General features: G+C 52.4%; 1 protein-coding gene across 15 annotated transcripts in view; it reads right to left on the bottom strand.

Moving 5' to 3' along the window:
- TNS1 (tensin 1) overlaps nt 1-13,018 on the bottom strand; it is a 205,819-nt gene that overhangs the window by 44,384 nt on the left and 148,417 nt on the right. For all 15 annotated transcript variants that reach the window (XR_004441577.1, XM_033230318.1, XM_033230308.1 and 12 more), the window contains one exon: nt 4,164-5,732. Coding sequence is in view for 14 of the 15 variants with exons in the window: in XM_033230318.1 (XP_033086209.1) it covers nt 4,164-5,732 (1,569 nt within the window). In the remaining variant the exon portion in view is untranslated. The remainder of the gene's footprint in view (nt 1-4,163; nt 5,733-13,018) is intronic.

Genomic DNA, 13,018 nt, shown 5'->3' with positions numbered 1-13,018 from the left:
CAACCTACTCCCCTCCTCTTCTACATACAAACATTCTCATGACTCTTATATTTACAAAAAAGTCTCCAACCTTTCACTATCCTCTTTAGCTACCACTCTCTCCCCTCTTATCACAAAACCACTCAAAAGAGTAGTTGGCTTGCTGTCTTCACTCCTTCTCCACTCATCCTCAATCCCCCATAGTCTGGTTTCTGTCACCAACACGCACTAAAAATATGCCTTTGATGTTTTACACAGGGTTGCCTAATTTGCAAGCCCAGTGGATTTTTCTCAGTCCTCCTCATGATCTCTCCAGGCTGACACTGCTAACCTCCTGCCCTTCCTCCGTGAAACCCTTTACTGTCTTGACTTCTGTGATGACATGCTGTCCTGGTCTCCTGCCACCACCCGAACACTCACTCTCAGCCCCTTTGCAGCCTCTACCTCCCTTCATGGCCATTCCATCCTCAGTTATTTTCTCTCCAAGCCCTCTGACATTGAGATCTCATATACACCCAAAGCTTTAACCATCACCTTTGTGAGAATGATTCCAAAACCTGCAGCTCTTCCCATTCTTTCAAGCTCAATTCCAAAGTTCAGCTGCCTTCCATACGTCTCTCCCTGGAGGCTCTACTGTCCCCTCAAACTCAACATGTCTAATACCAAAGCTTCATCTTCCATCCAATGTCCTCCTTCTGCCTTCCTGCTTGTTAACAGAACCATCATTCTATTTCTATTCATGGAGCTCAGATTCATTTCTGATGAACCCTCTCCCTCACCCACTCCAGTCAATCAACACATAAGTGCATTGGTTCTACTCCCACAGTATCCATGGCATCATCTCTTCATTTGCGTTCTTATGGTCAGCACCCTAATCCAGCCCCGCATCACTTAGGCTATCTAATAAGCTCCCAGCATCTCCTGGCTTGAAGTCTCTCCCATGTAGTGTCCTTACTGCCCAGACCCACCAGATACATCATCCTGAATCTCAGCGCCAGTCATGGCATGTTACCCCTATGAAACCACAGGAATGGCTTCCTACATTGCTGCCAGGTAAGATGCAAGCTCCTTAGTCTAGTATTGAAGACTATCAAGAGACAGACCCCAGGCTACCTATCCTGACCTGTCCCTCACAGAGACTACATGCTCTCAATCTACTTGCCATGCTCCAAACATTTTCTTTGCTCTCCTGTCTTCACTGTGAACCCTCTCTGCCCAGTGATTCCAATTACTTTCAAAATCCTATCCATCTTCCAAGGCTCAATTTAAAAACCACACTTAACACTGCCTCCCCCAGCTCTTGCTGATAGTGATCGCTTCACCTCTCTCCTTCAGAGCTTTCTCCTTACCTCTCTTATTACAAAAGACTATTTTAAAGTTCCAGTTCTTTTTCCCCCTACTAAACTCTAGACTCCTTAAGGATAAGATCCATATCTGATTTCCAACATGCACTGAAATCTCTACCTCTAGAGACATCTGAGATCAGTCCAGTCACACAATCAGGGACATAAGATAACCCAGTTGGACTCTCCAACTCTGACTCTTATTTCTTTTTCTTGTCTTATTGCACTAGCTAGGACATCCAATACAATGTTAGATGTAAGTGGTGATAACAGACATCCTTATTTTGTCCCTGGCTCTAATAGGAACACTTCCAGTGCTCCACAGGAAAGTGTGATGCATCCTATAGGTTTCTGGTCCCTACCCTTTATCAAATTAGAAAACTGCCCCTACATTCTCTATAACTTAAACTGGAATAAGGCAAAAGGGTGATTGGATCAAAGTGGAATAAACCAGGGACATGAGACTGAGGTATGGAGGACAGCCAATGGGGAAAAGGCAGACCTGGGGGAGGAAAGCCAGGAGAAACCAGATCAAGTTCATGGCCATGAAGAGGTTCTCCCACATATCTGAGCTTCCTAGGTTACTCATGTCAAAGCATATGTTCCAGCTTCTTACAGCAGAGATGTAGAAAGAGCAGAAAGAAGTAGTGCTGAAATCTATCTTCCCTGCCTCCCAGACTGTTCTACACATTGATCTTGTCTGTCTGCCTTTATCTACACAGGCACTGCAGATACCCTGAAAGGCTACTGATGAAGTTACACATGCAGGACCTGCTGACATAAATTCTGTTATAATGACAGGGCTTGAACCAAAGAGGTAACTTCATAGCCCTGGGAACCAAATATAACTGTCCCCTCTATACATTTCATCCCTTCTCCTGAGTCACTCCCAGTTGATGGAGGAAATGGAAACAGGGTTAATGAATGGGAACATTGTGCCAACAGTATCCTTCCCTCCCTAAGATTTCATGGCAGCCAAAGCCTGAGAGGCTACAGAATATGGAAGTTGACAGTCAAGCCCTTGAAAGCTGGCAGGAGAGAAAGGGCTCAAAGGCAGTCCACTACAAGATGGGCATCCTCCTAGGGCCATTAGGGTTATGGCCTCCTCTTGAGCAAGCTCCAGGAGAGCTACACGGAAGGGTTCTTATAGGGGAGGAAATGTATTCTGCTCCCCCAGAGAGAAGGCTCCTGGATCCTGCCCCTCATTAGACCAACATGTCACTAATCTTTAGGCCATCACTCCAACCTCACAAAATATTGGGAGGGGAATTAAATTCCCAGGGAATTCAGAGAGCCCCATCCCTCTCCCCTCAATAAAACCAAGAAGAAAAGGGTCTCTGCTGACAAAGCCAGGGGGGTGTCTTTATCTCAGGGGCCCAGATGCAGGAGAAGGCAGAAGTCAAAGCCCACCTGGACCACCCACGGAGCGTTTCATCCCTAGAGTTAAGAGCTGCTCATCCTGTGTTCCTATGCTCAGGTGAAAGGAATGGTTACTGCTCGTTCAGCTCTCTATGGGAGGTAAGGCTGATTGCCTATTTCCGTGGTATAAATACTCCCGCAATGGCCAATTCAAGCTATTATACCAATAGTGGAGATGGGGACTCTGCTCTGCTCTGAAGTACACGAGCAGGGAGCCTGTGCCCCCACACCAGGTCCTGAGCCAGCTGGCCTGCCCCAAGCTGCTTCCCTAAACCCACAGTCCATCTCCAGGGAGGGTGTCTCCTTCCCTCCCTGCAGCTGGCATGGTGACTCAGCTTCCCCTAAATTTAGGAAAAAGGGTGGAGGACAGAGACAGCTGCCCAGGCTCCTCTCCTCCTCGCTGAGCTCCCACCACCCTGTCAGCTGAGGGGCTGGCACAAGGTCCACCCAAACCCACAGTCTCTGGTCCACCCCTGTCTGGGCTTCACCTCCAGAATAAAGTCACCCAACAGGTCTTCCTGCCAAGTTCAGCCACCCTTGTGGAATGGGCATAGGCTTAGACCAGCGGGAAGGGAACCTCGCAGCTGTCCCTCCCAACATGGCCCTGGACACGCTGCCATTTCTTGCCTTTGTCTCCCCAAAAGCTCTTCTGAGTGTCCCACTTTCCTCTCTCCCAAAATAGAAGCCCACTCTGACAGGAAAAGGAGCTTTTTCTCTCGGTGCCTGCTTCCCATACAGGGCTGGTTCTCAGCAAAGACCAACAGGAAAACTGACTCGGAAGGGGACCCTTGGCCTCCCCACAAAGACAATATCCTGAGAGGCCCCAGCAGATAGAGCCTAAGGGCTTGAGGATACCATCTCAGCTCTTTCATGGCCTCTGGGAGTGGGGCCTAAAGGGGAATTTGAGTCTATAAAGACCTCCCTCCAGCCTTCTCCACATCTCCCCCAAGGAACTGAAGTCTGAGGACAGACAGCATGATCGGCAATTGCAGAGTCTCCTCTCTGTCTAGAAAGTCTGTACTCCAACCCCAAAGTCACCACCTCCTGGAAGCTTTCCCTGACTGCCCTAGGTGGTAAGCTTTGCTTTCCCAGGCTCTGGGATCTTGGTCCCGCCTCTGTCCTGTCACAGTACACATTACTCTCTAATGAAATCATCTGTCTGTGTACCTGTCCACTCACTAGACTGTAAACTCCTTGAAGGCAGGAATTGTTTGACATTGAACTTTAAAACTTGGTGTATGACTTGGTGCCTATCAGACAATGAATGCAGGAAGGGATAACTGGCTAACATGTAGGCTCCAGAGAGCCTCCTCCCACCAGTGAAAGCAACACCTGCTTAGGGGTCATTGCTGGACCTGTACCTCCCCCCAGGAAGACCAAATAAGGAAGGGGTAGAAGGAGTCAGAACGGAATACCTCTTACCTGCTACCCTGTGGGCCACCAGCCCTTCCAAATTCAATGGCTCCTCCTCTGGAGTCCGGGAGGGATCTGAAGTCGCTTCCTTTGGTGAGAGCAGAGGCTGAGCAGTGAGGCCAGGGAGAGAGGCTGGGGGTTGCTGAGGCCCTAGAGGGCTGTGGGTGGTCGGAAGGAAGGCAGGCAAAGAGGAAGAGGCTGGGCTCTTTGAACGGAAATCCTGGTTAGGCCCAGCTGAACACGGCTGATAATCATAAGGTGAGTAAGACCTGCCAGGAGGGACAGACTCCAGAGAGGCCCGTGGGGCTGGCTCAGGGGTTCCCAATGAATGCCCACTGGTGATGCAGCCAGATCTGGACTGGGTCAGTGGATGGGTCTGACGGGAAGATCCGGAGAGGGGCTGGGAGGAGAGTGGAGAAGCCCCTGGCCAGGCCCCAGGGACACTCTGGGACTTGTGTAGTGGGGCAGCAGCGGAGGCTGGCTCCAGGTCCAGCATCAGCATGTTGAGTGCTTCGATGGACTGTTCAATCTCCTGCTGGGAGGCTGCCCGCGGGAACTCAGGGAGACTGGGGATGGGGGTCTCTGCCAACGGCTGAGGGCTGGGCCTGCTGGCTACAAGACTCTCCAAGTGGGCTCTTTCCTGCTGGCGTGGAGGTGGGCGAGGCTGCTGCTGCTGCTGCTGCCATGAATTCAACCCCCTTTGCACAGCCTCCCGGCTGCTTCCCCCTCGGACTGGAGCTGGGGGCAGCTGGGGTTCGGCTTCCGAAAAGGATTGAGAGCGGAACATACTGCTGGGGTCATGGGCATAGTGGGAGGTGGTCACTGGCTGTGGCCAGGCTGGGTGGGGCCCCTCCCGCTGGTAGCCAGCTAAACCCTCCTGTGCAGAGTAGGAGGGCCGCATGGGGACTGTGTGGCCAGCATGGGCAGGCCCTGCCCGGCTGGCAGACTCGTAGGGGTAGCCTCCTCCATTGACCATAGGTTCCATGGGGTAGGGCTTGTCCAGACCATTGGTTAGTGGGAGCAGGGCCTCTGGGTAGCCCCCCTCACTGGTGTTGGTGACCCCGTCCAGGGAAGACAGTGTGCCCATGCTGCCCGCACTGTGACCATCCTGGTTTGGCAACTCATCATCCAGGATGTCTGTCTCCCGCTCAGATGCTAATGCCCCGCCATTGACATGAACCTGGGCAGGGACAATGTGGCGTCCAGAGGCGGGCACAGCCGGGCCCCCCGCTGGGCGGGACCTGAGGTGCTGGGTGTGGTACATGGTGCCTTGCTTCTCTCGCTCTAAGCCAAAGCCACTCAGCAGGCGGTCCAGCTCCCGCTTCTCCTGGGGACTCAGGGCAGCAGGGGCACTGGAAGCCCCGGGGACAGGCTCATCGGTCTTGTCTGTCTTGGTGGAGGCCGTGGAGTTGCCCGAGTCGCTGCTCACTGAAAGCGTGTGTTCCACGTGGTTGGGGGTGGCCGACAGTGTAGGACGTGTGGCATTAACAGCCCCGGTGCTGCCGTGCAGGGAGTCTTTCTTCTTCACCTTGGCATACAGGCTCCCATCTAGTGGCCCCTGCGTGTGTCCCACCACCTCTGCAAGGGACAGAGACCGGAGGGGAGACAACAGACAGCAGACATTAGTGGGAGGCAGGGGTATCATCCACTCTTCCAGAGAAAGAAGCTAAGAGCTCCCATTCCCTGCATCCTAAAACCTCCTCTCAGCACCCTGAGGTGGGGAAAAGGGGAGATGACAGAAACACCTCTACCCTAGGCTTTGGGGCAGAGCCTCACCAACACAGGGTCAGGCAGCGGAGCCCAACACTGAGCAGGAAGCACTGGGGGCAAATCGCTCCAGTCCCAAACCTAGCTCTGGCATTTCACCAGCTTCCTGACCAGAGGCATGAATAACTCTCTGAGCCAGTCTCCTAGTCCATAAAATGGGGATAATAATAGAATCTGGTTGAACCATGTGAAATTGCCAATATTCATTAAACACACAGTGCTTCGAGTTTAAATGAGTTGACACATGATGTGCCGAGACCAGTTCCTGGCACGTGGTGGGAGGTCAACAGCTAGGAGCCCTAACCATTGCCATTATGAGTATCACTAATTCCTGAATGACCATTTCCAACACATCCTCAGTCCCCTCTGCCACCCCACCTCAGAAAGTCTCACCCCTGCTTCGATTTCTGGAGTTCCCACTCTGGATTAGAGGCAGAACGCCAAGACAGTAGCCATTGCCTTGAATGCCCATAGAGGTATCAGCATGGATAGCCAGTGGCCGCTGAGGATAGCCTTTGCCCAGGTAAGCAGGGGGAGAACCCAGGAGGACAGTAGGGTGCGGCAAAGGGCCCCACCATGCCCAAGGTGGTGGTGGCAGGGAGGCTGAAGGCAGAGCTGGGACTCTCTAAGACAAGCTTGCCCTCAGCTAGATTTGTCTCCAGCTCAATGCAAAGGATGTGCTAGAACCATTCAGAGATACAACATCATTCATGCTGCCCACTGCCACATTTCCAGAGGCTCCTCCCAGCTCCTCCCCAGCACTGCCCACTTCTGATGGACCCCTACCCCTCCACCAGCAAGCTCAGCCCATACCACCCAAGACTCCAGGAAAGGGATGTGGGTCCAGGGAAGGTACGCCAGGCAGGATCGCAGCAGGTCTGCAAAGACGAGCGTCCTGATCCCACTGCTCTGAGCCAGCCCAGGGGCCCCTGAAGAACGGGCCAAGGTGGGGCTCAGCCAAGCCAACAGTTCCTGTGTCAGAGGGACACGCTTTTCCTGTGCTGGAGGATGGGGGGCATACAGGGTGCTGATGCAGGGGGTTCAGGGACTAGGGGAGGAGGAGAAGCATTTTAGGGATCGTGAACACAAAAACAAGATGTCTTCAGGGGTGAGAGAGTCCTCTTGTCTGCAGACAGCTCAGAGGACCCCCCTGAGCAACACTTTCTCTGGAAGGAAAAAGTGAGCGCTGGGTGGCTCGGGGCCAAAGGGCTGACTCAGGAATGAAGAACTTCCCCGCCCAGAGGAACTCAGTGATTTCACACCCTGTACAGTCAGCAGCCCAGCCGCCAGCCCCAACAGACACACACACACATACACACGCACCTCCCCTCACTCTAATCCAGGCTCTCCGTTAGCGAGGAAAAAAGCCCCCTCCCAACGCCTGCACCAGCTCCAGCCAGACACCAGCAGTCACACTCCAAGCCAGACAAAAAGACAGAGATCACTCAAATCAGAAACACCCAGGCACGAGCACGCACTGGGTGCCACACAGTGCCAAGAACCACAGTCAGAAAGCACCGTCATGAACATGTGCACACAAATACCAACAACAGTGGCCACCATGCAGTGAGCACAGCCCAAACGCCAACACTTTGCCGGGTACTCTACACGCGCATCCTCTCTAGCCATCGTCTCCAAGCCAGACAGTATTACACCGATCACAGCAAGGGAGAAACTGAGCCTCTGAGAGGGGAAACTGTTTTTTTGCCAACAATGCTACCTGATAAAGCCAAGATTTAAAATCAGAGCTAATTTCCTTCAAAGAGTATGTAATTTGTATTATGCTACACCTCCCTCATATCACAAACACACACACACATACACACAAATTAGAATAAACACATAACAGGCAGGAACACCCCCAAATAAATACTTAAAGCCACAAATATTTCAGAAAATACAAATGTTCCTACCATGCCCAAGGATCAGCCCTGAGGCCAGAAGTGGCAGCCTCTAAAAATAAATACTCTGACAGAAGCCCATGGCCAAAAACAAGTGATCAGACGACCACAAAACAGGAACATCCCAATCAACATACACACACACAGACCACAGGCCAGCCATGTTACAACACAGAGAACTTAGCACAAAGATGCCCCACCAGGCACTTGCATACCCCTACACACACACACACACACACACACACACACACACATACACACCCTGGGGGCTAGATGCCCTCCTCATTTACTGACCTCTCCAGATCCATCTGTCTGCCCCCAGTTTTCCCCAAGGCTTTGGGACCTCAGCCAACACCAGCCCCAGACAACACAGGACCAGAGTGTTGCAGCGGCCCAGGGCCCAGGGCTAGGGTCTGGTCTGAACTGAAAAGGAGTTTTGGCTAAAATACATTCTGAATCTCCACCAACCTGGCCCTGTGCCTAGACCCCTAAAGGCTGCTAAGATGCAGAACCAGGCACAGCTGCCTCTTCCAATCCCCCTATTATCATCGTAAAGGAGTCTTCTCCCTGTAGGATGAGGGAGGCTGATCTTCATGCCTGCTCCCTCCAAAAAACTGAGCTCCTTGCTACGCAAAAAAGAAGAGAACTCAGCCTGGCATGGTGACTCACGCCTGTAATCCCAGCACTCTGGGAGGCCGAGGCAGGCGGATCACCTGAGGTCAGGAGTTGAAGACCAGCCTGGCCAAAATGGTGAAACCCCGCCTCTACTAAAAATACAAAAAATTAGCCACGTGTGGTGGCACGTGCCTGTAATCCCAGCTACTCGGGAGGCTGAGGCAGGAGAATTGCTTGAACCTGGGAGGCAGAGGTTGCAGTAAGCCGAGATCACACCATCGTACTCCAGCCTGGGTGACAGAGCAAGACTCCGCCTCAAAAAAAAAAAAAAAAAAAAAAAAAAAGAAGAGACCCCAGCTGCCCGTTTCTAGAAGGGCGAAGCACTGAAGACAGGAGCCTCTGATGCACTCACATCTCTGGGGTGGTTCTCTCGAGGATGGGGCCCCTTGGACCAGCTGGCTGAAATCTGAAGAGCTGGCTTTCCTTCTCACTGTCCCTAGAAAGCTGCAGGCTCCCTCCTGGGCCAGGGCACCCCCTCTGCCGCCTACACTGTGAGATGTCAGAATTCCCCTCCTGGGCCAGTGATCCCCTCCATCCTTTGTGCCTCCTCATCCCCCAACTTCATGCTCATGTGGTCTGAGAAGTGGGGAGCTGCAAAGCAAAGTCTGGTGTGTCCAGTGGCTTCCCCACTTAGACATGTTCCATAGTGAGAGCCACTGAGGGCAAATTCAAATCAGAAAGCACATAGGCCCCTGCAGCATCTCAGTCATGATTCACAGAGAGCTTTCAGCGGGAGAGCTGTGAAGGCATCCTCCAGGCAGGACAGAGAATTGACTACCTGATATCTCAGCCCTTCCTTGCTTCGGTGGCCAAGCCCCACTCTGCATCGATTTTGAAAATGTCAATGTTAAACTTATTCTGTCATGTAATCTATCCCCAAGTGGGCTCCTGTTTGCAGCAACAACATCAGGAACAATCATAGCCAAGCCACTAAGGCATAGTAAGAAAATCGAACAGATGTAAATTGTTTAATTAACTCATTTGCAAACTACGAATGGAAATGTCTCTTGGCCCCAGATTGCACCCTCCAGGCCACTCAGCACCTTTGCTGAGCTGTCCTCCTCTTCCTATCCAAGGGAAGTTTTGAGAATACCCAGGCGGGTCCCAGGCTTATCCAGCCCCCATGGGGGCTCTGCTGAAACCCCAGTATAGCGGCAGGATCTGTGGAGCACATGCCCCTCCTCCTTCCATCAGAGACAAGATAAAAGTCCCCCATCCCCCACTCCGGCACACACACTCATCATTCCCTTCTCCCCATCCACAACGGCCACATTAGAGCTTTTTACTGGGACCACAAGAAGCCGGAACACAATGTTGGTTTCAATCTGTCAAGTCAGGAAGGGCAAAAGACAGAGGGGGACAGAGAGGACAGGAGTGAAATTAGGTAGAGGAGGATGGGAGAGGGACTTAAGGGAGGCTGGGGAGGTGGCTTTATGGCTCTTAATCTGAGGGGCCTCCAGCACCATCTTCTTGAAGTCCCAGCAGCCACAAAGGGAGTGGTCAGTTCGGGGGAATGCATCTCAGATGAGAGGAGGCTGGACATCCAGAACAGGGCATAGGCTAGAGGGAGGGGTCTGCATGTTTGGGGGCTGTGGGCATTGTCACAGGGGACAGTGGAGTGGGATAAACTGAAGCAGAAACACAAGCTACAGGCGGCCCCAGGTGGAGAGCTGCAGGCCCCAAGCCCAGTGAGCCTGGACATCTGCCCTTGTGGGCTGAAAGGCCCAGTGCCCTGCCCATTCCTCTTGGTGGTTGCAAAACCCAAAATCTCTCCATGGCCCCACTGGCTTTGTCTGAGGATGTCTCCCTGCTCTTCTCAGCAGCTGCAGAGAGTCCCAGACTCCACCCTCGACGCTGAGCTTGATTGCACCACAGGACCTTTATTCCAGGGCCGCCATAGTCCAGACGCACGAGTCACGCTTTTGGAAAGCTCTGAGGAAAATCCCCAGCTGACTTGGGTGTGCACCCACTCCCCGAGGCTCCCTCCCAGCAAAGGGTGCGGAGGTGTGTGCAGCACTAGCCGTGCAACCGAGGCTAGGATGCAGGAAAGTAAGGACGCAGCCATCTAACACACTTAAAAAAGAACAAAGGAAACAAATAGGGGATGGTAAAGTCACACAGTTTCAGGGCAGCTGTTTTCTAATTTTGATGTTCATAAGACCCTCCTCTGGAGATTGTTAAAAATCTAGATTTTAGGACCCTATCCCCAAAGACTTCCACCCAGAGGCCTGGGGCGGGGCCAGGAATCTGCATTTTTGCCAGCTCTCCAGAGGTCCTGGCACACACATGGCTAGAGGACATTAGAGAAACCCGCCCCAGCTCATCAGCACTTTGGGCTCTGAGATCAAGAATCCCCACTTCTCTTCCTCATGAGAAGTAGGGAGGTTTTGCTTATTTAGATGTTAGGACAGATGGCCCAACCACGAAGAATAAAAGGTGCCAGCCATATCGACTGCAAGAAAGGAGTCACCTTCATTGGTGATGACTCAAGGACAGACCCTTCCCTGTCTGACCAGCAGGTAGGTTTTGAATAGCAAATGAGTTATTAAGGTTTTCAGGATGGATCCCTTCATGATAAAAAGTCCTTTGGGTCCACGTCCAGCAAATAACAATTCATTAAAATGCATTACCCAGAGCCGTGATGACCACCCAACGTGGGAGGAAATCAGTGCCATGCCAATAGGAAGAAGCACCGTGTCTACCCTGGACATAGGCGGTTTGGAGGCAGACTGGGCAAAACTCCTTAAAAGGAGGAGTGGGGAATCCAAGGCCACATGCATCTGAGAGGTAGGTGAGCTTTGATGAGAAGTGAAGCTTGGCCAAGAACCTGCCCAGAGAGCAAGTTCTGGTTGCATTTTCCCTTATCCACACACTCTGCCCCAGCCATGGGAAGAGGCAGGAGAGGCTACGGCTGGGGCAGGCACCAGGGCAGGAGGGAGGGCTGGGTACCAGGAGGCCACAAGGGATGTGGCTCTGGAGAGGAGACAGGGAAGTGTGCCCTCCCATCCCACCTCAGCAGCCAGACACACCAACACTCAGCAACATCGCTTCCATCTTAATGGCCAGATCAGCTTGCATTGACCACTAACCCACTCAGAGCCCAGCCTCCGGGCCTGTCAGGTGAGGATTTGAGTGCATGTGTGCAGCTTTGCTGAGTGATAGCACTCAGGAGCTAAGGCTCTTAAGCTAGACCTGGCATATCCAAGCACTCTCTACTTTTCCTCTCTCCATCCCCTGCTTTACATTTCAACAGCTCTCATCACCCACAGGGCACAGCCCAACCCCCACACTGGAAATGTCAGACCTTTTACCATCAGGCCTCTGTCTACCTTCTGAAGCCTCACTTCCTTGTCCTCAATACCCCGAACAACCCTCACTCTATTCCTACTCAACTCTTCATACGCTCTTTCCCCTCTGTACATGCTGCTCCTCCCCTGCAATACCCTTCCTCATCCTGCCCGTGGAACTCCCAACCTCCTGGGTAAACACTTTCAGACTCAGTTCAAACTTCCCTGGGAAGTTTTCCTTAATCTAACTTCTTCCCCACTGTCCTCCAGACTCAGGTAAACCTCTACTGTGCTCCTGTTGTCTCTTGAAGACATCTCTACTGTGACAACAGTCACCCACAGAATGGTCATTACTGATGTCCATGTCTGTCTTCCCACTTTGCTGAGAGCTCGGTGAGGAAGAGCTTTTATTTCTCTCTCTCTCTCTCCCTCTCCCTATGGCTGGTTCCCAGATGGTGCCGTCCACAACGTGGTCTGTGTGAATGATGCCTCTTGAAGTTCAATGTGCAACCTGCATGGCTGTACAGAATGGCCCTAGAGAACAGTGCTTGTTCCATCAATGCTTCTTGCATTACACTGAGTAGCCTAGAAAGCTTTATGTAGTTCTGTCAGCCATTGAGACATTCTTCTTTCACCACCACCCAGTGAAAAATCAGGGGTTCTAGGTGGACCCCAAGTTTCTCCCAAAGGTGAGGGAAGAGAGTCAGTGCAGCCAAAACATGAGAGACGGGTATTCCTCATATTCTGCAGCAAAGGCTGAGGATGGTGGAGGTCCTTGAGCCAGAGCCTACCCCATGGCATCCCCTACAGACCTCTCTGGCCACACTCCAGCCCAGTGGACATTAACTTTCCTAGACCAAGGACCCCTGGGAGATCTGGTGAAATAAGGGAGTTGATGAACACCCACGCCATCTGTGGATCCCAAGACACAGCATATGCAACGAAAAGTTAGGGTGCTGTCTCTGGACATCCTCTCTGTCACCTATGACTTGTGTGGAGAACGCCAGACTCCATCCAGGGGAAACAGGGCAGCACACTGAGCAGAAGCTTTGCAGCTGCGGGAGCCTGAGAAGTGGCTCAGAGCACCCCACTGGGTTTTAACCTGCCAGGGGAAGTGATGTGAGGAAAGCATGAGGGTAGAGAGGGCCCCATGGAGAACCCCGGCTTTTGGCTCCAGGAAGACCCCGACCTCCTGCAACATCCTGGCATTGGTGGCAAGGACTTCCTGGGGCTC

This window comes from Trachypithecus francoisi, unplaced genomic scaffold (genome assembly GCF_009764315.1).
Source record: "Trachypithecus francoisi isolate TF-2019V2 unplaced genomic scaffold, Tfra_2.0 Lachesis_group13, whole genome shotgun sequence".
NCBI classification, from domain to species: domain Eukaryota; kingdom Metazoa; phylum Chordata; class Mammalia; order Primates; family Cercopithecidae; genus Trachypithecus; species Trachypithecus francoisi.
This window is presented reverse-complemented; position numbering and strand designations above follow the sequence as displayed.